Raw genomic sequence first — 23,911 nt, forward strand, 5'->3', positions numbered from 1 at the left:
GATGTGCTAGAAAGGCATGCCGGAAGGACAAACCATGACAACATCTTAACTGCTAGCAGCCAGAGAGCTGGGGTGCTGGAGAAAGCACCTTCTGCCCAGCCCTGATGCAGCAACAATGGAAAGAGATCTGAAAAGTTAATTGAGCAAAGGCAGTTTTCTCAAGTCTGCATAGGCCATAAGAGTGGCTTCAACATGGCATAGCCCAAAGCAGAAATAGGAAGATCTTACTGAAAAGTGTGCAAGCTAAAAGCAAGAATTTACTTCTTAATCATTCATATAGCCTGCTCACATGCTGTGACAAGAGCAAAGATTTTGTTTTAAAACAAACTGCTATCACAACAAAAAACTTAAAACACAAGACTTGGCCAAGAGGCTTTGTCTTGTAACTTGTTTTCTTAAATCCAGCCTGCCAGGCACCTGAGATTGTAGACAGCAATCCTTTGACTGGTAGTCCATACATTTTTGTACAGAAAAAGGACAGTAGATTAGCACCAAAGGACAGTCAAAGAGTAAAAATTTGAGATTCACTTGCTTGTCTCTAGGTGTAAAATCAATTTGAGATAAGGCTCATATGAATGAGTTCCTGCATAGTTTATAGACAGAGAGCTAGTACAAAGTCATACAAACCAAAACATGGGTAAAGGTGGATTTTATAAGCACTTTGAAACAGCTAACATTTGTTGCTATGATTTAAATAGGTCCCCGAGAGGAGAAAAAATACACAGAATCAGTGGTTCACTTATGTTTAATTAGAGATTGTTACAAAGTGGTAGATATACATTACAGATTTGTACATGTTAATTATCCATTCTTGAAGCACACAGTTCCCAAGGGATGCAAGTGATGTTAACTCCGTATTTTCTTTCAATCTTCTTTGGAAACTGAATGCTAATAAAATTAAGCTACGGTTACTGTTACTATTATTTGCATGCATGAAAGTGATGCCCATACTTACCAATTTCCCACCTTTTAGGATTAAATTCAACATTAATATTTTGCCACTTGTCTTTTTTCAAAAGATGAGTGATTCCTTCCCTTTCATATCACTTACACAAAAGGTGGATCAAGTTACAAGAAAAATGTTCCTGACACACTAACTTCTGTGGCTGTATTACTACTGAGAGGATACTTACTTCAATTATGTGCTTTAAAAATACCTTAAGAAGGAACTAGAAACCAGAGTTCAAGTTTGCCACACAGTGACTAGAATATCTGAAGGGGCGATTTGGAGTCATTAAGCAGAAGGCTAAAGGAACTGACTCACTGCTCCCTGCTTACCGTATCAGACTTGTAAAGACTTCTGAATTGCGTTAGACTGGACAGCTGCTGAAACAGTGCATCAGAACCTGAGCTACGAATTAAGACTGCTCACCTGATTGTGAAAGCTCAGATTTCATATTTTGTTTTGGTCCCATCCTAAAAGTAAAGAAATTCTACCAGAAAACTCTTTAATTATTTGTCAAAATTTTGCAGGAAGATGGCATTCTATCATAGTTCATGGTCTAGGACAAGGGGAAATGGTCTTAAATTAAAAAGAGGATAGATTTGGATTAAACATTAGGAAGAAATTCTTCACCGAAAGGATAGTGAGACACTGGAACAGCTTGCCCAGAGAAGCTGCAGATGTCTCATCCCTGGAGGTGTTCAAGGCCAGGTTAGATGGATCCATGGCCAACCTGATCTAGTGGGAGGTGTCCTTGCCCATAGCAGGAGGGGAGGAACTAAATGATCTTTAAGGTCGCTTGCAACCCAAGCCATTCTATGATTCATATTAGGATCTATTCCAAAGAAATGCACTCTTTGTTGATGAAACACAACACCACTACCCTTTAGTTATTCCCCATTCACTCCCAGTCTGGGGTGTAAGGAGAGCAGGTCAGCATTCAATCACTGTCAAAACTGAGACTTCACATGGTAATTCAGCAGCCAAAAGCAATCAGTTACTTATTTCAACTCATTACTGAGCAAATCCCCTTGAAACCTTACATTTTGATATGATGAGCTGTGCAACATTGTATGATACTTCAAAATTCTGAAACAAGCAATACTGCTGGAAGTGTCAAATCACTCATGAAAACAGAGTATAAAAGCATTCATATGAGCTGGCAAAACTAACGTTTCTGTCTGGCTACCACACTAGTACACAATCATCCAGTATTTTGTTTTTACACAATTATCCACCAATGATTTCAAAAGCCCCTCAGATTTACTGTGTGATGATTCACTTTGCAAGTGTATGTTAAGGCACAGAGTTTCACAGCTTATGAAACTACGCAATGTGCCATAGCACAAAAAACTTTCATCTCCCACGCTGATAACATAGAGATGAGGTACACAGGGCTTAAATAAAAGCAAGCTAATAAATCATAGAACAAGAAGCTCCCAACTTACAAGTCTAGCAAATTAAAATTCTGTTGGCAATAGGCAGTAATTAGCTAAAACTGAAGAAAAATTTAAAGATCACATTACTGCTACAGAATCTTAAGAACAGAAATGCTTATTCCTCAACATAAAAGCCAATATAATACCCTGTAATTGGTTCACTGATAAAACAGCCATTTGTAACAGGCACGATACCGAAGAACTAACTTTGATTTAATATCTTTATGTTTTTCAGTAACACCAAAGGCAACCTGTTACGGTTTTACATTAAATTTTCTTTGTGCTTGCAGATATTACTGACCCACATGAGTAGTTAAAATCATTAGAGATCTTTTTTAAAAAAATCTGGATGTTCACTCACTACTGAAAACAGTAGTAGGTAAGAAAGATACATTGACATTTCAGAGATCAAAATTCCCCTTGTACTGAAACGGTATCATTTGAACATATTTCAAATAGAAATGTCAGGTACTTACAGATTAAACTAACCTGTACTGGCAGTGCTGTGGGATATTTCTTCTCTACCAGTAAGTAGCAAATGCTGAAATTCTGCTGCTAGTTGACAAAAACACAAATTGTATTAAACCAAGGAGTTTAACCCATAATTTAGTTTTTCATTAAAAAAAAAAAAAAAGCTGCCAAACTTCAATTACTGTAATTTGTTGCTTAGGAAAAGCATAAGAAGTCAGGGCAACTATAACATTTCTGGTATTTTTGACACAAAAGCCAGGAAGTTTAACAAAGTAATCCCTTTGCCTAACACAAGTATAAAGGAAATTACAATACTTACATTGTCATGGTCCTTCATTAAATAGTCTCAAACTGTTTTTCTTATTCTAGACTTTACTCATGAAAGAACGAAATTTATTTTCTTCGACTAGAAGCTAAAGAATTCAGTAGTTACAAGTATCACACTCTTCTACAACACAATGAGGGGAAAAAAAGAAAAAGATTCTGCATGACATTTTTATTTCAAATCATCATATAATTCCTTAAGTTGCGACACATTAAATAATTTCCTTTGGTTGCGTGGCATAGTGTTTGGTAATTCAAAATTACTATTAGCTAAAGCCATTTATAAATATTGGTTACTAAGGGCAGAACACGCTGACCCCCTTTCTAAAAAGCACCTGGGACCATGGTTAAGATGTAGACAAAATTTACAACAAAATTTTAGACATTAGAAACTTGAACCTGTTATAAGGGTAGCTAGCTAACAGATATGCTGTAACTGCAAACAATTTTTTTTTTTTTTTGGAAGCTTTCAGGCTCTCAAAGTTGTGTGTTCATTTGTTTTCAGTTAAGATGCTACTTGCACGAAAATACAATTTCCTCAAAACATTCTGACTTCCTTAAGATAAGTTCAAGACTTATTTATGCAGAAGTTAAATTCATTATTACGGAAACAGCAGTGCTGCTGATTGTTCCTATTGCTTGTAAGAATAGCCTACAATAGAGCCTGTAACAACAGAACAAGTTAGTATAAACTTGCTCAAACAGTACAAGTGCCTCATTACTCACTACAGTGACCAGATGTGGAAGTACCAACCCTCACAGAGGGTCATCATGCAGTCAGTACTGTCTCATCAGAATGATCAGAACAAAAGACCAAAGGATAACATCCTCGACCACATGGTTCAAGAAAGGATATGGCTTTCTGCAAAAGCAGCACGCTGAAGTGCCTGGCTCCCTCAGACAGACCTTCCAAGAACTTTCACATAATACAAGTGTATTTATTACACACCACAATCTGAAAGTACTGTACTTGAACTGCATTTTCTTCCAGTAGAGCTTTAACAAGAATCTGCTTTCTCTGACAATCAAGATTATATAAAACTGCTGCTTACAGAAAAAAAAAAAAACTCAAAGTTCTTTTCAAAACTTAAAAAATCAGTTTTGTACATTACACTTCAGAGTCACTTTTCTATCTTGATCCTCTCAAAGGCTGCCTCCAAGGTTTTCTTACTCCCAAATACCTACCTAGCCCAGCTCCAACAGAAAAAGTCACCAATGGCTACATTTTATAAAACCCAGTCACTACCAGTACTTCTCTGATCTGAATACTTCGACAGGAAGTATACACACACTAAAAAGTTCTTATGGAGGTATCCTATTTCTTAAGGGTCACAATCTTTACTAAACATGGCAGAGAATGCATTATGAACTCATCACACAATTTTAAAGCAAGTCAAAACTTCACGTGTGATGCATACTTTACATGCCACATTTCTCATTCACTTCTCTTTTCAAGACCAGTGGGTACAAATTCACCCAATTTAGCGCAATTTCAATAATTCTTGACCTTAAAAAAAAACAACTCAAGTACCTCTACATAAACTTAAATGAAACCAAACATTTTAAAGCTTACTTCCTTTAATATCTAATATAATAACGAAAGTCAATTGACTAAAATATTATCATTAAAAATTCCACGAGCAACGACATGTACAGCTTTGTGATATACAGACTGCTGCAATACTGAAAGCTGCAATACTGACAGCACACAGGAGCGTCAGTAGAAAGCACACTACCTGCCATCAAAATAAAAAATAAAGAAATAAAAGTAAAGTTTTTTGGAACTATCCTCTTTAGATCCACATGAGACAGGAAGGAAGTCACTAACAGAACTTCAGTAAAGGAGCATGATATGAGCCTTTTGCACTAGATGAGAATTTTACAAGTTGTTTTAAAGAGATGACAGGGCAACTGGTCTAACAGCTGAGGACATATTCCCACCTTTTTATCAGAAGGCCATTATGCCATCCTTGTGACTAGAAATACAGCAGTACTTTCACATGTACCTTTTAGGATTAAGTACAAAGCAAATGGAACACGCATTAGTTGCTGCAAATTTAAGCATAAACATTAGTCTGTGGTAACAGAGTACCATGGATATAACCTGTTTAAAGCCATCAACACCCAAACATAGAACAAAAAGGTTCTGTCCTGTCCAGTCCTTTCGAGACTTACAGAACAGACAGGAACATAAATGATGGAAGTGGAAGAACATGTGAGCTACAAGAAAACCCTGAACTAAAAGCCTTAATTCATACAGTAACAACATGGAATTGTCCGAGTGCCAACTGCATCTTTCAGAAGTATTATGAAATTCATTTTCCTGAAATTGTCCAAAGCAGTTTCAAGAAAAAAAAAAATCCATAGCTAAGAAATACCATGCTTTGTGAGCAGAATAGGCAAATCTACAAAGAAATGGCTAATTTACTCCTGAATATTAGTACGCACAATTTCATAGCAACAACAAAAACTGGAACTGCATTCTTGAAACGTTTTTCCATGAACATACCAAACCTAGTTATCTTCAGTAAAATCAGATCAAAAGTTTAATCTGAAAACATATAGCTCTCACCAGAGTATCAATTCATTAAATATAACCCACACATGGATCTAAGTAGGGTACCCCATTATAGACAATACAGCATTTGTGCTGAATTTCAGCTTTGTGTGCTGAAAAATGAATATAAGTAGCTGCATAAAAACTACCTAGTATTACATGAGTCTTAAATGGAAACTGGTGACAAAGTTCACTCTCATGCATTTGAAATTTGGCTATTTTTTTCATCTCAACCTTTACAAGATAAACTTAAGGCAAGAAGTACAAGCCATGCTGAAAAATATTTTTGGTTAAATGGTTTCCTTAGATATTCCAGGGGAAGTAAGAACTAAACCAAATACTCCTATAGACCAACTGTGTGAAATAAAGAGTAGTTGCAGTAATGTATCTTAGAGTTGTTCTCATCTTCGCCGTTATCAAGTACGGCATCACAATGAGAATCAGAAAAGCAACACCATGCTTACTAATTTCTTTGAAACAGTTAACAGAGGACGTCAATTTTCCAGTCAGAATAGACTACTTGGGAGACTCCTTATAGGGAAAACGTAAAGGGCAGAGTACAACACAAGTACAACAGGAGCCTGAAAATCATTCTTTGAACTAAAAAAGAATTACAACTCACTTTATCCTTCAATTAAACTTGCTGAAAATCACAAGTGGGTCGTTATTTAGCATAATCTTGAAGAAATGAAACATTTTACTCATCAAGAAGTGCCACAAGTTAAAAAAAAAAACACAAAAATCAAAAAAGATTTAGGAATCTGACTCCAATGTTTGTTAATTCAAGAATTTCACTGCTGACAGGCTGCAAGACCTCCTTGGTCAAAATCTGTTCTTCTGAGGCTGAAGTTGTCTTCAGGTAACCTCAGTCATTCAAAACCAATGCATTTCAAACAGAGTGAGCAGTAATACTAATGCTAGTTTTTCTTCCACAAGGGGTAATCTTTTTTTTTTCTTCTATCTACTGCACAAAAGCAGTAACTTCAAATACCCATATCCTTAAGCAAATTTTGGACATGCAACAAAATTCCCCAAGGTTTCAAGAAAACACAAGCATTTGTGGTACATCATTGCAATACACACAATATTGTGTAGCTGGGTGTATTTAAGTGACTGATGCAAAGGTTTTCCTGAAACTGATGAAGTGAAACATCTGTAGTTTTGATTTCTCATTCTTCTCTTCTACTTTACCAACTTGAATATCTACTTCTTCATAGGGCTCTACATTAATATTCATTGTGGCACAGCTCACAAATGCAGCAGTTAATATCCTCCTCCATAGAAACCATATTCTGTAATTTAGGCTACACAATTTTGTAACTACTAATATTGCTTATCAGCTAAATACCTAAGTATTTTAAGTACTTCAATAAATACATCTCCTAAGTAAAGGAAACATTAGTAATTAACCTTTACATGCCACTACTTCAAAGACTACACAAAGTCACATTACCAAAACCAAAAACCAGTACAGCGCTTATACAATGCAGGGAAAGAGGGCAGGGTACAGTGTGGCTGAAGGACTACCTGACCAGCCATGAAGGAAAGACATTCTGTAAGAGAAATGGTACCCAAACATCTCATAACACATTCCCTCCCCTTAAGACTCTTAAAAACACAGTGATAATAAAAGGATAAATATTAATATAGAGCCCATCTACCAAAAGGATAAAAAACCTAAATTAAAATAAATTTAGGGGCCTTCACCAAACTTGCTGCAAGTTTGGGGACATAAATATCCAACAGCCATAAAGCTGTGAAAGCCCCTGGAAGGAATAAAATAAATCCCACTTGCCTCAGACTGAACAGGGCAACACTGAGACTCTGCCTCAGCCTGTCCTATGGCAGGGCTATAGGAAGAAGAAAAATTTAAGTTTTAGAAAAAACATGACCCAATTAAGTGAAAGACATGCATTCAAAGTTAACAAAATTCCAGTGATCAAGCAAACAAAAAGAAATGACTACTATATCACCTACTTTGTTAGACCAAAACAGAACTTTTTTGTAGTTCGCAGCTACTTCTGAATTGCACAGTTTATTTTGCTTTGTAACTTGATCAGTGGAACATACCTCAATTGTTCCGGGGCATTTTTTTCCATACCCAATAGTAGTTACTGTTCTAATTCACAAAAAGTTGAGTTAAAGATTTCATCAGCCACTGAAAGTGTTGACCCTCACCTTAATCTTTATGTAGAAGCCAGACCGGTACAATTATTAAGACATTTACTATTTTAAAATGACATTAATTACCATTTTAAATTGCAGCCCCAGCTCATGGACTGGCATATCAGTCTTAATTTAACTGAAGAGTCATAATGACCTTCTTACTGTTTTTGAAACTGAAGTAATCTTGGTATTTCATTTTTGTCTTGTATGCGGAATTATTTGTTATTGCAAAATAACTCCAGGTTATATCCCATACACTTTCATCTCGTTTTAGGAAAGCAAGTTATACAATTCTGTGTATCATTCAAGACATCCATACACCGAAGTAACTGCAGAAACCATAGAAAGCAGATGCAGCTGAATATGTTTCTAGAAGCTTGTTTATGTTCTCCCATGCATGCACATAGCGAGGAATAATAATCCACTGAAATCATCAGATATACATCCCAGCCTCAAATTTATTATCAACACCTAAAAAATCTCATCTGTGGAAGGAAAAAAAGCTCCAAACATTTTAGAAAAAAAATTTTGTCCATATAAACCAGATATATTTTCAAAATTTTATTTAAAACAGACTTTGCAAAACGTAGAGAGATATCCTAAAAGAACAAAACAGTCACATCAACATGTCTGAAAAACTAACGTGGGCTCTTCTGAGGTACCTTCATGCCAATTTTATCCCTTTAACTCTAAAAATTAGCAAATACACAAGATCAGCCTCATAATGATATTGAGACACCATGCATGAAATAACTTAGAACTTCCTATACAAGTCCCAGATGACATCTAAATATCTTGCATAAGCATTTTTCCCCCACCTGTGTCTGAACAGTTTCTTGCAGCCTGTTTTGTTTGATTTTTTTGTATTCAACACTGGCATTACATTCAAATTTAAACAAAAACTAATCAAAAACCATTCACAACTTCTCCTTTCACCATGAGATCTGCCACAGGAAATTCAGGCAACAACTGAAATTAAAGCTTCTGCCCATGTGATTATATCATCACAGTCCTGTAACAGATATAGAACATATGTTTTGCTGTACTCATAAAGCCTTCTGCAACCTCTTTCCAGGGAACGATGGACTAAAGCAAAAAAAAAAGAGTCTGCATGGCATTAGGAATTTTGCTGGCACAACTATGTTGACTAAACTTTGTACTGTAAACCAAGCCTTCGTCTTCATACAAGCAATTAATACATTCAAAAGAGTTTTACCCTTTTTTGGGAAGCACACCATAAATCCAACTCTCTGAAAATTAAGAAGCAGTATCCAAGAAATGAAGGCAGGGACCAACAGACAACATATGCACTGAAATACCTGCCTGTTTTCAGGAGAAGAGTACGTACAAGTGACACAAGAGTAACTAGAGATAGCCACATCGCAGCTCTTATAGCACAGAAATGACAGGAGCAGGAAAGGCAGTATCCACATGAAAAAACACAGAAAAACTGTTCACCTGCTTGTTGCACATTATTAGAGTACCATACAAGTAACACGTGGCAGTGCTTAGTTAAGGATTGTAACAACGTTATTACTAAGGAAAACTCAATTTAAAATGTGTCTGCACTGTAAGTCTGCATAGTATTAGCTACAAAATGATGCTATTATTGGAACAATCACATTTACTATCTAATAGGGGAAACCCTTAAAGACAACTTGCAGAATATGCTGAGTTAACAGTACATGCAGTAAGGTTTTCAAGTACTTTCCTAGGAAAGGTAGGGTTCTGAAAACAACATACCAATGAGTTACAGAAAGACACCAAAGGGAGAAAGTATTTGCTTTACTAGGGGCAGGAAGGCCAAGCATCCTTACAGCAGCAATATGATCTTCAGAAAAAGCAAGACGTTTCATAGTTCTAAATGCAGAAGTTAAGATCAATTTATAATGTATGAATTTTATGCATAACATTACAAAAAAACATTAAATGCAAGACACTAAAAATCTCTCCAGTGCTTTGTTTTGGAATTATCCTTATTAGATAAAGAAAAATGGAAGAAAACCAGAGTAAGATCATTGCCTAAGCAAAACAGTTTTATCCGTTAGATTTTTGTATAAAGCAAGATGAAGAGCTAACAAAACATCTGACATCAAGGCCCACTCAGCACATTTGCAAGCCAAATAGTGCACATCTGACAGGTGACCAGCAGATACCAGTGACCAGAGAAAACTGCTTCTCAACAGAGGCTTGGAGTTATGGTCTTAAAACTGCTAACCATTTCAGAAGAAGTGCCTGACCACTCTTAATGGTTAAGCTAAACTAAGGCCATTCAGCTGGAATTAGAATGTACTGAATGCTCCAGTGCCTTTGTGAGGTATTCCATGACCCCAAGTTTGAAGTTGAGACAATGTAGTATTTTAGCTGATCTGTATTTCTGAGCAGCTAAGAGAATATGGAATATTCTCTTAGCCACATGAAGTACTTCAAGTTAAGCTAAAAATATACCCACAAGACTTTCAGATGAAAGAATCACAATACTCATTATAATAACTAGGTAAAAAAATCCACCATCAACAAAAACACCTATGGATCTTAAATACTGAAAATCTTTCTAGCCTACCCTAAAAGAGGAGACATCTCCATAACCTAAGTAGCACAAATAAGGCTTGAGGCTGGAACATGTATTTAAAGTTGACCTGCAAATGAAAAAATCATTACAACAGGTGGAAAAAAGGAGTGGAAAGACAAGGAAAGCTCTAGCTTCCGTTCCCTCCAAAACGTCTTCCCCTCTGCATTTTAATTCTCACCGGAAATACAACACACTAACACAGCAATGTTAGACATTCAGAGAATTACAGTCTTGATTGTCATCTATGCTTTTACTCAGAAGCAGGTAACTAACCTGTGTGGGTAAGACTTCTCTTTGATAGCTGTAGTTAGGAGAACTGATGGAAACATCTCCTACTCTAGACACTTTCAGTAACTGGCTCAGGAAACTTGGCCTGAACCAAACCTACAGCTTGATCACAGCACATAGAGGGTTCATCCTATAGGATGACGAGATTTGAAGTTCTGAATATTCTGAAAATAGAAATACAGCATGCAACATATTACTCTCTTCCCCTTAGTTTCTTTTGCACATTGAGAAGAAAGTCAAGTTTCTTTTTCTTGTTTGCAGGTCAACTTAAATACAACATCAACTGGGAGTCACTCACCCATGTGACATGCACCTAAGCTTCTAGAAATCTTCATCTAAAAGGCTCCTGAAGTTCATGTGCTTTTGCATATTAAAAAGAGTCGGTTGAAGAATGAACTAACAGGAAACATCTCGCACTAGCATGCATCTTGCAGCAATCACTTTTATATCCTACAAATAATTGCCAGGACTAGAAATCGTTAAAAATTCATTGAGGACAAGAAAGCACAAATAAGAAACATATGCCATCGTGAGAAATTACAACCAAGAGTTAAGATGTGCCTCCTGCAGCCTCATTTTTGAAGCGTCAGTTAATAAGTGTACAGGTCTTGTCTACTCAGACGTGCAGCTAAGGAACAACTTAAGCTTTAAAATAAGGAATTGAGACATTATCAGAAAAGCACCAGTAACTGTGTTCATTACATCAATAGCTACCGTGGCATGCATCTGTACAAACCTTTCAGGCAGTGGTCCACAGCTGGTCATGAATGAAAAGGCATATAAATTTTTCTCTTCTTTTATTACAATGAAGTTTATAACAGTACAGAAAAGTCACACGACCTTAGTGGGTCAGTTTACTTAAACCCTGGAACAGGAGGAACTCTAAATACATTAAATATTGTTACATGTTCAGACTTAAATGTACAAGTAGTTGCGAACAGTTACAGCCCTCACCAAACTATGTTGGGGACACAAAGTCCAACAGCACTTGAAGTGCTGTGAAGGCATTATTTCACAAATAGCAACATAATGTTACAGAACTTGCCTTTAAGGTGGTATGTTCATGTAATTCCAGCGCCTTCACAATTTAACGAACCATATTTACTATACTTCACTTCTAAAAACCTAGATGAAACATGAAAAAGAAGCCATACAGTATAAATTGCAACATCAGGAAAAGTTCCTGTTATTATTCCAAATAAATTTTCCCATGTAAAATAAGAATGTCCAATAGTTCCTTGCATGTGGGGAAGATACTTATTTTTTTTTAAAAGTCACAATGAAGCCTTAATTGACGGAAGCTTGGCTATATTAACAGCACAAGATGAGAAAAGGTTTAATCTCCAAACCTATTAGAGCGTGTGTAGTAGCATCAGTAGCGGCCACCTTGCGACATTACAGGAGGTCTCATTCCCATTGGAGGACGAGGAGGTCCACTTTGGTAGGGGGGCACCATCGGAGGTCCCTGACCATAAGGAGGCATCGCCCCAGGAAGATATCCTGGCATGCCCTGGTGATGAGCACCATACTGACCTATAAACAAAATATTTAAGATGCAAAGAAGTATTCATTTTTCAAACGGGCAAAGCTGCATTTTGTGAAAAGCTGTTTTTCACAGTACTTGCCACTTCAAGTTTTAGAGAAGTTACAGCAAATACAAGTCTTTTAGAGAAAAGAAAACTAGGAAACTTATGATTACCATGAGGTGGCATGGGAGGTCTCATCCCTTGTTGCTGTGGAGGAATTCCTGGCTGTGGTGGCATCATACCTCCAATTGGTCCAACTGGTGGATTACCCAAGGAAGCTTGTCCTGGCCGAGGAAGATTACGCTGATATTTAGGCAACTGTGCCCTTCTCTCTTCCTAAAACCAGGAATAGACAACCATAGCATGCTGTAAGACAAACTCAGCAAAGGCAAAGTAAATAAATGTAGCAAAAGTGGATTACAGGTACTGAACTATCAGTATCTCAGAAATTCTAGGTTGCTGCCATTAAACCTTTGAATTTCCCCCCCCTCCTGCCAAAGTTACTGTATTAATAGTGGCTAATTCAGTATTTTGCACACAATACAAGTTCTCCTCCTCCCTCAGCTGAAGAAAGCTTTTTCCTCACAACAAGATGAGGCAAAACAACAAATGCAGATCTAGAGATAAATGAACTGAAATTAAGGTTTGTTTGTTTTATCCATCAATTCCTGATTTATGATTGCTGTAATAGCACCAAGACAACTTCAAACTGTTAAGTCCTTCATCTTACACTCATTAGCTGCATCTATTTAACTTCAAGCTTAAATCACAAACAGAAATAAACTCCAAATCATATTTTCAGTTGAGCAATTCCCTACCACCAGAAAGGTAAGACTTAGATCTAAAACAGGATTATTGCAGGATGGCAATCATCACTTCTCAACCAAGGACATTTTCTCAGCGTGTGGTTCTGTTATATTAATTCTACAAGTTTTGCAATCTCACCATTATTGAAATATTGTTATACGGAACACAGAAGAAATTCTACTTAAGTCAGTCATATCAGCATAAACTGCATTTTCTGTAAGGCAGTGAAAATATTAAACTTACCAGCGATATATCCTCATCTGGATGGATCAACTTACTGGTTGCACTGGTTGTTGTAAGGGTAGCAGGCTTACTTGTTATTGATGTAGCTGGCTTAGCTGCAGTACTGTTTGTCGTGCTAGTGGTTGAAGCTGTAGACTGTGTGTAAGCAGGGAATGTAGGCTTGGGGGGTTCTGTTGTTGTTGCAGTTGTAGAATTCAAAGGTTTGAAATCAGTACCAACTGGACCTGGAACAGCTGCTGCAGCCTGTGATACACAGAGATAGATCAATATTTACTTCTTAAAGCATAAGAAAACTTAAATGATGTCTGCTAGACCTCTGAAACCTTCCAGTGAGATACATAATTAAAATAAGCTTGACAAAAGTAAACTTCAGCCTTATCACATACTAAAGCAACTGAAAACAAGACAAAATAAAACCCAGTATGTACATACATATATATATACACACACACACAGGAAAATCTAAAATTTGCAGGTCAAAAGCCACAACTAGAAAAAAGGAACAACAACAACAACAAAAAATCCTATCAATATTTTTTACCTCAAATACTGAGTTTGGTAAAATGTCTAAATCCTTCATAAATCACAGATTTATTAACAGCCTATAAGTATAAATTGTCTCACTAAATTATTAGCAAACTTTAGCAACCATTAGTTTAGAGCACAGCTCAGTGTTAGCATTTATTAAAATTAGGTATTTAAAAATGTTTTTATGAAACATTTAAGAAAACTCTATTGTGTCTTTTGTTTTAAGCATTCTCTCCAGAAATATTACTGTTTTTTTTTTTTTGTTTTTGAAGTACTGTATCTCTCTACAGACCTTTAGTACCATTTCTGAGTGAAGAATCAACTGAAGGTAGATGAGGTCAGATCACTACAGATGCCAGCATCTCATCTTTCCTACTTTGTTCTTAAATTAAAGTTCTTAAACAAGAAAAGTTGGCTTTCTGAGGCTTCCTCTGAAGATGCACCAATCTTCAAAGCAAGCTTTAGTTATGAGAGAATGCTTTTGTTTACAGTTATTCTATGAATTCTTTGCTGAACTTTCCTTAAAAGTATTTTCATTTTTTGCACATAAGGCAAATCACAAAATTCCCTACATTATGATGTACCATATTAAACATCGAACTAAAAAGCCTTCACCATGCATCAAGCTAACCACTGCCCACTAAAATGCATTTAACTGCTTTCATGCTTTTTTAACCCTTTAGAACCAGGACACAACATTTCATTTTTTTCACTCTAAGAAAAATTGGGCACTTTGACATGCTTATTTCTAGTAAAATGCAACTAACAATCAAGGACTCTGCAGTTTTACCAGCTAAACATAATCAGGAATACAACAAATTATCTGAAGTTTAGTCAATTTTAGATTTTACAGAATGGTCCAAAGGGTTAAGTTGCAAAGCAATTTGGTTTTATCTGTGACCTCCTGCGTACTTGTGCTGTGCTAGGAAACAGAGCGTTAGAAGATGCTGACAGACTTTCTGAATTGGAGGAAGCTGTACTTGAGCTTGTGACAGGTGTCCCCATCTGTAGCATAAAAGAAAGGAAACAGTGAAAAGTCTCCAAACAAATGGGTGGAAAGTATCCAGATGAAAGGATTTCTTATGCTAGGGGCTGTGCTTTTGTAAATGAGTATCTTCCCTGTAGAAGTCTAAAATGCAAATAGGACACTATCAAGTTTTCTGTAACATACTCAAAAGTAAAAACTTATACACAGCAAGTAAAATCAAAACGTAGGTCACAAGCCATTTTAAGATTATTAATTCCCATTTCCCTCCCCAAAACATTTAAACCAAGTTTTACCGCCTTAGTTAACTCAAACTTTGTAAAGCAAAAGACCTCATTCAGACAATGTTTAACCCAGCTTGAACAAAACTACAGAATAAATTAGTCCTATTGGTAAAAAGCCCTTTATGAAAAGAACAAGGAAGAACAAGTCATGTCAAGATTTCCACTTTGGAAATGTTAGGGTAAGTTCTATGCAAGCAGATTCCTGTAGCTGACTAACACCTCCCTTCACCCACCTAAAGCACCCTTATAATGACAACTGAAGGGGTTAACAGTGTTTTGCCTACTCCTTTCTTCCCCACTGCTTACAGAACTTCAGTCTGGTTTCGTGGCTGTTGTAAGACAAACAAAAGAATTTTTTAAAATTCATTCAAACACTAAACTGAATTAAAAATCAACACAAGCAAGAAATGTAATCAGTTATTTCTCAGGCCTCCTCACTGTTGACACAGTGGTAATTTGAAGATTACAGCAACAGATTTCAGGCTATGAGATACCGTACCTGCCCTGCACTCGGGAAGAGTGGTTTAGTAACTGGAGGCTGAGGGGTAGGTGCTGATGCAGCAGGAGCTGGAGGTCTGTTAAGGATGCCTGGTGCTGTAACAGGCTGTGCTTGTGTCATCGGAGGCATCCCAGGACGAGGGCCAACAGGTGGCGGCATACCTACAGACCACAAAGAATCTGTAATGACTCACGATCAAGGAAGGAGGAGCATTCCTTCAGAGGATTCTGTTGCCAGTGTTCTTTATAATCAAGGCTTCTCTAAGGAAGATATATTTTTAAGGCAATAGTAAAAGAAAGCGTAACAAAGTGTAATGCCAACAGCCAGTCACCATATACAGCAAGTGCAAAAGGCAAAGGTCACTAGCCATGTTAAGACTATCAACTTCCCTCCTCCCTCCCCCAAACATTTAAACAAAGTTTTACCTTAATTTACACCTAAACACCAATAACCGTCCATGTATAGGCAGTACCTCAAACATTTAAGAGCAATACTGAATTAAGTCCTATTTTCTACTACAATTTCAATGATAGAAGATACTTATGCTCTCAATAAATCAAGGCAATTAGCTCTGTTTTTAGCATACTCTACCTATACTGCTCTAGGAGAGGCTCAGAGACAGGGAGTTAACTGCTCATATAGGTTCCTACACATTACTGTGCAGCAGAACCAGGCTGCAGCTGTCCAATTGGCTTGCTTCCTCCTCCAGTGAGACATCTGGGCAAACCAGCAAAACTCAAACCACCACCCTCTGAACATAAGGCTGTTTAAGAGCTACAGAAGTTCAACAGGTTTGCTCTAGCTATGGTATGATCAAAATTCCAGTTAGTTTCTTTACAGGGGTATAACATTAAGACTATTTCTCACTTCCCACAACATTTTTTAAAAATAATTTTAATTATAGTTTTCCAGCTGCAGCCACAGACATTAAAACAGCAGAATGAAGAGAGACTAGGCAACACGAAAAACAGGGAAACAGCAGTAAGAATAAAATTACATTCCATTTTTTACTTTCACAACAGCACCAAACCCAACCACTTATTTGTAGTCAAAAGCCGCAAAATAATCACTTCACCTTTGCACAAGAGTGGCTTCTGCATCAAGGCGGTAGCATACATATGGATAGTCTTTATAGAAATCCTAACTTACAGCAGAAATAAGGTTTAGCTCTCAACACAGTATACATCTGACAGCCCGGACCTACCTGGTGGCATACCAGGCATAAGAGGTGGTATTCCTGGCCCAGGAGGCATCATTCCACCCATCGGCATCATCCTATTGAACAAAAAGCAAGCATTGATAAGAACATCCATGATGAACTGTTAAAACAACTGGCACATACCTGTATTAGATTAAATACAAAAATAATTTAAAGAGGCAATCCAAAAACAGCAGACTAGATAGACATGTTTTTCAACAAGAAAAAAGAAGACACAGAAACCTCCAGTTTTCATTTGAACTTTAACACCCCACGCTTTCACTTCCTCTGTTATCAGATTCCAGAACTGGAATCCACCTTGGTATGCATTTCAGGACATTAGTTTTGGTATTGTGTTCTAAGAACCTGATAATAATACACTCAGAAAATTTGCACGTAGGAAAAACAGCAACTGCAATCACACTAAAATTGCTGTACTTCTGGTATTATACCTTTGTGACACTACAAGTCTATTTGTGATTTAGGCACCCTCATACTATTTTGACTTCCTCTAGCGAGTGGCAGAACCCAACTCTGTAAAGTTAGGCACAAAACACTGATAAAAACAGAGACTAGGAGATAACATGACTTATGGAGATTTAATTACACTAAGTATTTCCTACACTTAGGATAGATTTTTTATTTTTATTTTTAAATGAGGAATCATTATTATTTTTCTTTCACATTAAGAACAGGAGTGGGTTTTTTTCCAGGCCAAAATAAGAGTGTATTTCCTAACACAAAGGTGGAATTTAAATCTAAATGATTCTTTTTGTCCTTATCTACCAAGCCACACTGTAAATTGTGTATTCCTCCTCTAAACTACACACACAACCCTTAATATAAGCAAACTACTCCTACATAGGGTGGTAACTCCATTTAAAAAAATTGACAACGACACTAAGTGCTTTTAAATTGGAAAACTATATACAAAGAATTCCTTTGCAGGAACCAAACCAAGTGTAGTTTAAGTTTGGATTCATTTTTCCAGACACTTGAAGCTGGATTACAGGAAACAAAATAAAGGAATGCCTATTACTTATGTTTGCTAGATATAGCAAAATAAACAGATATGCAGCATTCAATTGAGTACTAGATCAAAACAATTAAGCAGTTTCTATTTTATGTAACAGTCTAGAAACATTTACTGTTGCCATTTCAAAATCAAGTGAATCATCGTAAACAGGTGAACTCTGCAAAGCAGCTTGCTACCCAGCCTTATTAATCTCAACTTGTCTACTACTGGGAACAAGCAATCAGATGCACTAATGACTGGGAACATTATCATTATCATCATCCCTTTTTCTGTATTCATAGTTGGAGAAAGCAAAGTCAGTCTTGCCATCCATTTTGATAACTGTTTAAAAAAAAAAAAAAGAAAAGAAACTGCTGGACACTTGCTTCCTGCTGCCACAAGGAAGATGACTTTCTGGAAAACTGCAGGGACAGGGCTAGAACTAGTGTCATGCTAAAAAATAAGCTGCTCCCCAGGACCCAGTTCCTTTCCTCATTTCTAAACGAAAAGTCATCAGGTTAATTTAGCAAAAGCTTACATTTAACCAGGTAAAAGCATAACATAACATTCAGTGAGTTTACACTTTTTTTTTTGACAAGTTCATTTGCATGTTTTACTAGGTAACATTACAGTCACCTAAAGTTAACAAAGTTTAAAGAGGACTAAACACCCACAAGCTTGATAAAATCCTGTTCAGTTTCCAACAGAAGATTTACAGTCACGAACATCCATAAGATGTTTAAGATATGATTTTTAAATTCAAAGAGTTAAAACAACACTTGTGTTTCAGAAGAGAACAACCTCTCACCTTAGTGAACTTTAAAACTCAAGCACAAAGCTCCTGCAGCAAGTCCTACAGGGTAAAGGACTAAACACAGAGCTGTACATATTCTGGTGCCAAAAATATATATATATATATATATATATATATATATATATATATATAAATCCCAAAGGGTCTATTTTATTAATATCCGTAGAATGCATTTCTCACAACATGTAGCTTTGTAGTAACCATATCAATGAGTAAAGTTATTTTTTTTTATTATACAACAACAAAACCTAATTAGACATTATTCCCAAAGTCTCAGCAATTATTCAGAGGTTTTCAGTAAGACAGTTTCAATCTTATCAAATATATGACATAAAATGGCATAATGAATGTACCTATAATTACGTTAATGAGATGCTTACATGTTTCCACCACAAAATGACTGCATGTATTTTCTTTGTTGATGTAATCTGTGAAAATTTATGAAAAAATCAAAAATCTAACTATGATTTTCCAAACACATTATGATAGGGTACTGTGTAAATCCCAAACAAACATAAAAACCAACATCTTACTCTTGCCCAAAATAAAATTTTTATTCTCATATTTAAAGAAGAAATTAAAACTATTCACTATATATTTCCCCAATAGGTTGCATGACCGATAGCCAGATGCACATTTCTGCAATACACAAAGCAGTGGTTCCCAGAAGGCTTTAAACCAACAAAACAAAATTTAAAATTGTTACAACATTACTAAAATTAGGAAAGAGGCAACATACTTATATATAAGTCATACTTCAACTACACTTTTAATGTTGGTTTATAGCCACCTAGATTTTCGGTGCATCCTAATATTAAAGTCACAGAGTTCACAGGTTCCTACATATGTTTTTCTATTTAGCTTTACTGTTTCTGTGACAGTTTAAAATGCACAGTATGAAAATGTAGTATTAAATCTATCTAGCTACTCACCCAGGTGGCATTCCAGGCATCACTGGAGGCATGCCAGGCATCATTGGTGGAACACCTGCCATTAATGGTGGTATACCTTAACAAAAGAAAAACACGTTTTATACAACTCCAACAACATACGGTCTCACACAAATCTAATATAATTAATTTAGACTGAATAAATGTTTTACAGGAAGATGTAGAAGATTATTTTTTGAATTAACACTGCTTACAAATGATGCAATATAAAAGAGTATCTGCAAATCTGCATGATTTGTTGTTCCCAGTCCTGCAAGACACCAAGTGTAAGCATTCTGAGTAGAGTCTCCAAAGAACAGGCCTCGTCATTGCGGAAAAGATCAGAAAAGGCCAGTTTGCAATGTCATTAATCAAATTTTTTTTCTGCAATGTATTTGTAACCTGTGTATAAATTGCCTGTTGTAATTTAGCAAACTCTAAATACACAGTAGCCTTCCTGCTTTGTATTCCTGAAATCTTATTACAAAGTATCACAAACAGATGTGACCTGTGGATTTGTGTTTAAATTACTGATCTGTCTTAGTAACAAATATATTACATATATTACACCTTCATCAGTCTAGATGCTAGGGTAAGAAATGTTCACAAAGGAGAATGTGCACACCTACCCACCGTGGAAGGGTGGTGTGTGAACCTGAAGAAACCACTGATGTGCACCTTACAAAACTATTTTAATACCTTTAACCCTAGACTTGGAAGGAACAGATTATTATTCCAGCAGTGATTTGTATTCTTAGTCAACTTCTCAGTACCTAGCTCCAAAATACTATCCTTACCTGGAGGCATCCCTGGTGCACCTGGCACAGGAGGCAAACCTGGCTGTGCCATTGGGGGAATGTACCCCTGCTGCGGCTGAACTTGCTGGGGTTGAAATGAAGTTGAAGCTGCAGATTCATCATCTTCATACTCATCAGAATCATCTTGTTGTTTCTTTTTCTGGCTTTCTGCTAAATAATACAATGCATATGGTCAGATTGAAAACAAATTAATTTTTATCTGGAATATACTATTTGGAACAAAAGTAATTTCATAGCTTATCATGTTCAAAAACTCACAGAATTACAAAGAAGTAAAGCTAAGTGAGCCTACTATCATCCGTACAAATAAAAAAGGAAAGTGACTGCACTGTAACAAACCTCAACATAATAGGGGTCTTCCTTCATGTCAGTCTCTGCCTGCTCAGAATAAGCCAGAACAACTCAAAGGAAAAGCATACTTAAAGAGCAAAGAAGTTGAAGTATTCCTGTATCGTAAGACTAGTACGATTCCTAGCCTTTCCTCCAAAAAAGTGAAAAAAAAAAAAATCACCATCCCCATATTCACTGGGTAATAGTTTTATTTCTAAACAGGAAAAGAAAACAACGTATTGCTTAACATTTGCCTGCCATGTAGGAAGACAGAAGCTGCAGTTAGAGATGTATTAACCCAGCCCTTTTCCAAGGAGTGAGAGCTGTTTCACACAGCTTAGTATGAGCAAGACAGACACGGGAAATCTTCACACAGGGATAACGCTTAATGAACCAGTTCTGAACATCTAAAAAAAAAAACACCACCACAACAAAGAAGACCAAAAAAAAAAAAAAAGCAGAAAACCCCACTTCAAACCACCAAAAACAGTTTTGTATGCAAAGCCTACAAATAATGAATTGAGAGGCAAATATTATGCATTTTTGTTACAATATTGTAACATCTGACTGATATTTCAAGACAAAGTAATACTACCTCCTGTACAGTTAACACATATTGGTCAACCAGGATAGCAGACTCAAAGAATACATTCTGAAGTAAATTTATTTTAAGAAATGTGCTAAAAAATTACAGATACCTAGCTAGATTATACTTTACCCTGAGTTTTTTGTTCAAGTAACCTTCTCCGTTCCTCCATATCTTTTTCTGGAATGCCCTCCATGCCATAAATTTCCAGTTCAATGTCTGTTCTTCCAGGAATAGCATTTGGAACAGCATCTATTGTTTCTTTATGTACCTAAAGAGAAAAAAAAAAAAAAAGTCCTCCTGACCACAACTCAAGTTACATTCTAAATTATTCCACCAAATTGGCATCAAAATACAAAAGCAACATTCTTAAAAGCAAGAGTCTCTCTAGCAAACCATTTTCTTGATACACGGTAGCCATCACTGTTGCTACCATTAAATCCTAAAACTAGTTTATAGACTTTTCTTCTGAACACTAATACAACGCAACTCCTTCACTCCTACATCTTCAAAGTGACTGGAAAGGTCTCTGCAACATACTCACCACAGAACTGCTAACACAGCAAGAGCCCTGTCTTTGAAACAGAGCACTACCATCTTTCCCTCATCAGTTTTCATGATTGTGGAAGCCCCCAAAGAACACATTTGTAAGTTTATTAATTTAAGTTTATTAATTCCAATTTTAAATACTGTCAAGGAAAGTTTTCTCTAAGTCTAAAACTTCTTACCTGCATGCAGTGTATAGCTAAACCAGGTCCCGTATACAATTTCTTATGACATATATGGCATTTAAAGTGCTTTGCTTTCTGATGCTGTATAAGGATCTTTTCATCATCAAAATCTCTGTTACAATACCTATTGAAGATCGTTAAGGAAGTATTTAATTCTGAAAGTGGGTTTCTATGTAACGCTAGGCTAACTAGCATTAGCGTTACTATACTTTTTTTCTAAAGAAAAAAAAAGCAGAGAAAGTACCTCTGAGCTTTCATATCAGAACAAGTATTGCATGGATGTCTGAAACCAAACCTCCCTCCTTGCACCACCCATTGTTTCCTTCTTCAGATAAGTTACATGCGTTGGAAAACTGGCAAGATGTGTACACGCGACCACAGTCATAATTTGAATCCATATTATTTGATGGATTTCAAGATGAGTTTCAAGCCCTAGTTATTTCTAAGCAGACTCCTTCCTCTCTTTGCATACCTTCAGATTTTTACAAGTTGCTAATGCAGTAAAGGAGAAACAAACGGGAAATCCACAAAAGGGAAGCAAAGCTAAATACTCAGCAAAAGGTCCTGTTTAATAAAGTGCAACAGTAACAAACATTTATAACAGAGTAAAGAACAGTTTTAATTTTATTTTTCTTTCAGTCATCCAGCTACTTCGAATCTTATGATATCACATGATTCAATATTAATCGATCAGTCATTAAAGAAATTTGGTTTTAAACTGAAACATTTTAAGGAAGAATTTTCTAGAGTTCTGGGTGACAGAAAAGACAAACTGCTGTTTCTTTTCTGAAGATCAGCATTAACGTACCAGTGAATATTCCAGACATCTTGCTAAGCAAGACATACACATTTATTACTAGCGTGTCCTTGCTAACACAACGCGCTCCCCATTTCAGCAAAACTTAAGACCTATTAGTGCCTGAAATAGAAGCTTAGATGCCATCCAACATAAACCGGTAAATGATCTCAAAGTAGCTTATAAACTCCTTTATTATACGGTTTCAGATTAGGCAAAAACGTGAGAGAAAAAGCAATCCTGCAATGGCACTTTAAAAAACAGATTATAAGAGACCGATTTGAGGAAAACCGACCCATATTTCTATATACTGAGAAATTGTATAAGATTTTGACGCAGCGATTACAAATTTGGAATTCTACAATTAGCTCTCAAAAGGTCTCTTTTAACCAGGCCTACCTCGCTTTTTGAGTATTTATTTATCCGGCAGGATTTCCCTCCGCTAGCGCCCGAGGCCCAAGGAGCGCCCCCCCCCCGTTCCCCGGGCAGCAGCGGCCTGGCGGCGCGGCCCTGACGCGAGGCGGGCGGGTAAGGCCGCGGGGGGGGGGAGGGGAAAGGGGGGGGGGCGAGGAAAGGAGACGCTGGGAAAGGGCACGGAGCAAACCCCACGCCGGCACCGAGCGGCGCAGAAAAGCAAAGGGAGCAAACGCGAACCGAGCCGTGACGGGACCGGGGGCCGAGGGGCGAGCCCCGTCCTGAGGCAGCGCGGAGCTCGGCGGGGCCGGGCCGCACCCCCCCCCCCCTTTCCCCTCACGCACAGAAGGATACCAGCACCAAGGCTTCAGCTGCTTCTTCTTCTTACGGCCCATGGCGACGGCGCCCGCGACCTAGGCAGAAAAGCAAACAGCCGAACTCCTTCTTCCCTCCTTCCCTCCCTCCCCGCCGAGCCCGCACCGGCCCCTTCCCGGAGGCGAGCGAGGCAGGCACAAAATGGCCGCCACGCTCCCTCCTGGCGCTGCCGCCGCGCTCCCAGCGTGCACCGCGGCGAGGCGGGAGGGAGGGGGCGGCCCACGTGACGCGCGCAGGCTGTGCCCGCCGCAGCCCGGCGGTCCCGGCATGCCG

At 37.3% G+C, this 23,911-nt stretch overlaps 1 protein-coding gene across 12 annotated transcripts; it reads right to left on the reverse strand.

Annotated features, from left to right (window-relative positions):
• Positions 1-727: 727 nt before the first annotated feature.
• ZNF207 (zinc finger protein 207) lies at positions 728-23,836 on the reverse strand. 12 transcript variants are annotated; one of them, XR_011088724.1, is made up of 14 exons: positions 23,618-23,836; positions 22,051-22,177; positions 21,455-21,593; positions 20,386-20,556; positions 19,592-19,667; positions 19,040-19,087; positions 16,837-16,907; positions 15,633-15,793; positions 14,777-14,869; positions 13,337-13,579; positions 12,460-12,622; positions 12,110-12,293; positions 11,806-11,885; positions 728-7,584 (listed from the first exon to the last, which is right to left on the reverse strand). XR_011088724.1 is itself a non-coding variant. In XM_068655059.1 (13 exons), exons 1-12 carry the CDS (start codon positions 23,656-23,658, stop codon positions 12,133-12,135), a joined length of 1,494 nt encoding a protein of 497 aa, XP_068511160.1. In that variant the 5' UTR covers positions 23,659-23,836; the 3' UTR covers positions 11,541-11,885; positions 12,110-12,132. The 12 variants fall into 12 exon arrangements, 8 of the variants coding, with proteins under 8 accessions (XP_068511160.1, XP_068511161.1, XP_068511158.1 ...); XR_011088723.1 differs by having other exon boundaries at positions 728-2,934; positions 7,530-7,584; positions 11,806-12,293; positions 23,618-23,835; XR_011088722.1 differs by having other exon boundaries at positions 728-2,937; positions 7,530-7,584; positions 11,806-12,293; positions 23,618-23,835.
• Between the last annotated feature and the right edge of the window lie 75 nt (positions 23,837-23,911).

Source organism: Anas acuta, chromosome 18, assembly GCF_963932015.1.
Source record: "Anas acuta chromosome 18, bAnaAcu1.1, whole genome shotgun sequence".
In the NCBI taxonomy this organism is placed as follows: Eukaryota; Metazoa; Chordata; class Aves; order Anseriformes; family Anatidae; genus Anas; species Anas acuta.

Bases quoted from the DNA above. Each gene is read 5' to 3' on its own strand.
- ZNF207 (XM_068655059.1), bottom strand. From the start codon at position 23,658: ATGGGCCGTAAGAAGAAGAAGCAGCTGAAGCCTTGGTGCTG. The intron at 15,794-16,836 runs GTAGGTCCGGGC...TGTGGTCTGTAG, and splicing joins TATGCCTGGTATGCCACCAG to GTATGCCGCCACCTGTTGGC. The intron at 13,580-14,776 runs GTACGCAGGAGG...TGTGTATCACAG, and splicing joins TGTTTCCTAGCACAGCACAA to GCTGCAGCAGCTGTTCCAGG.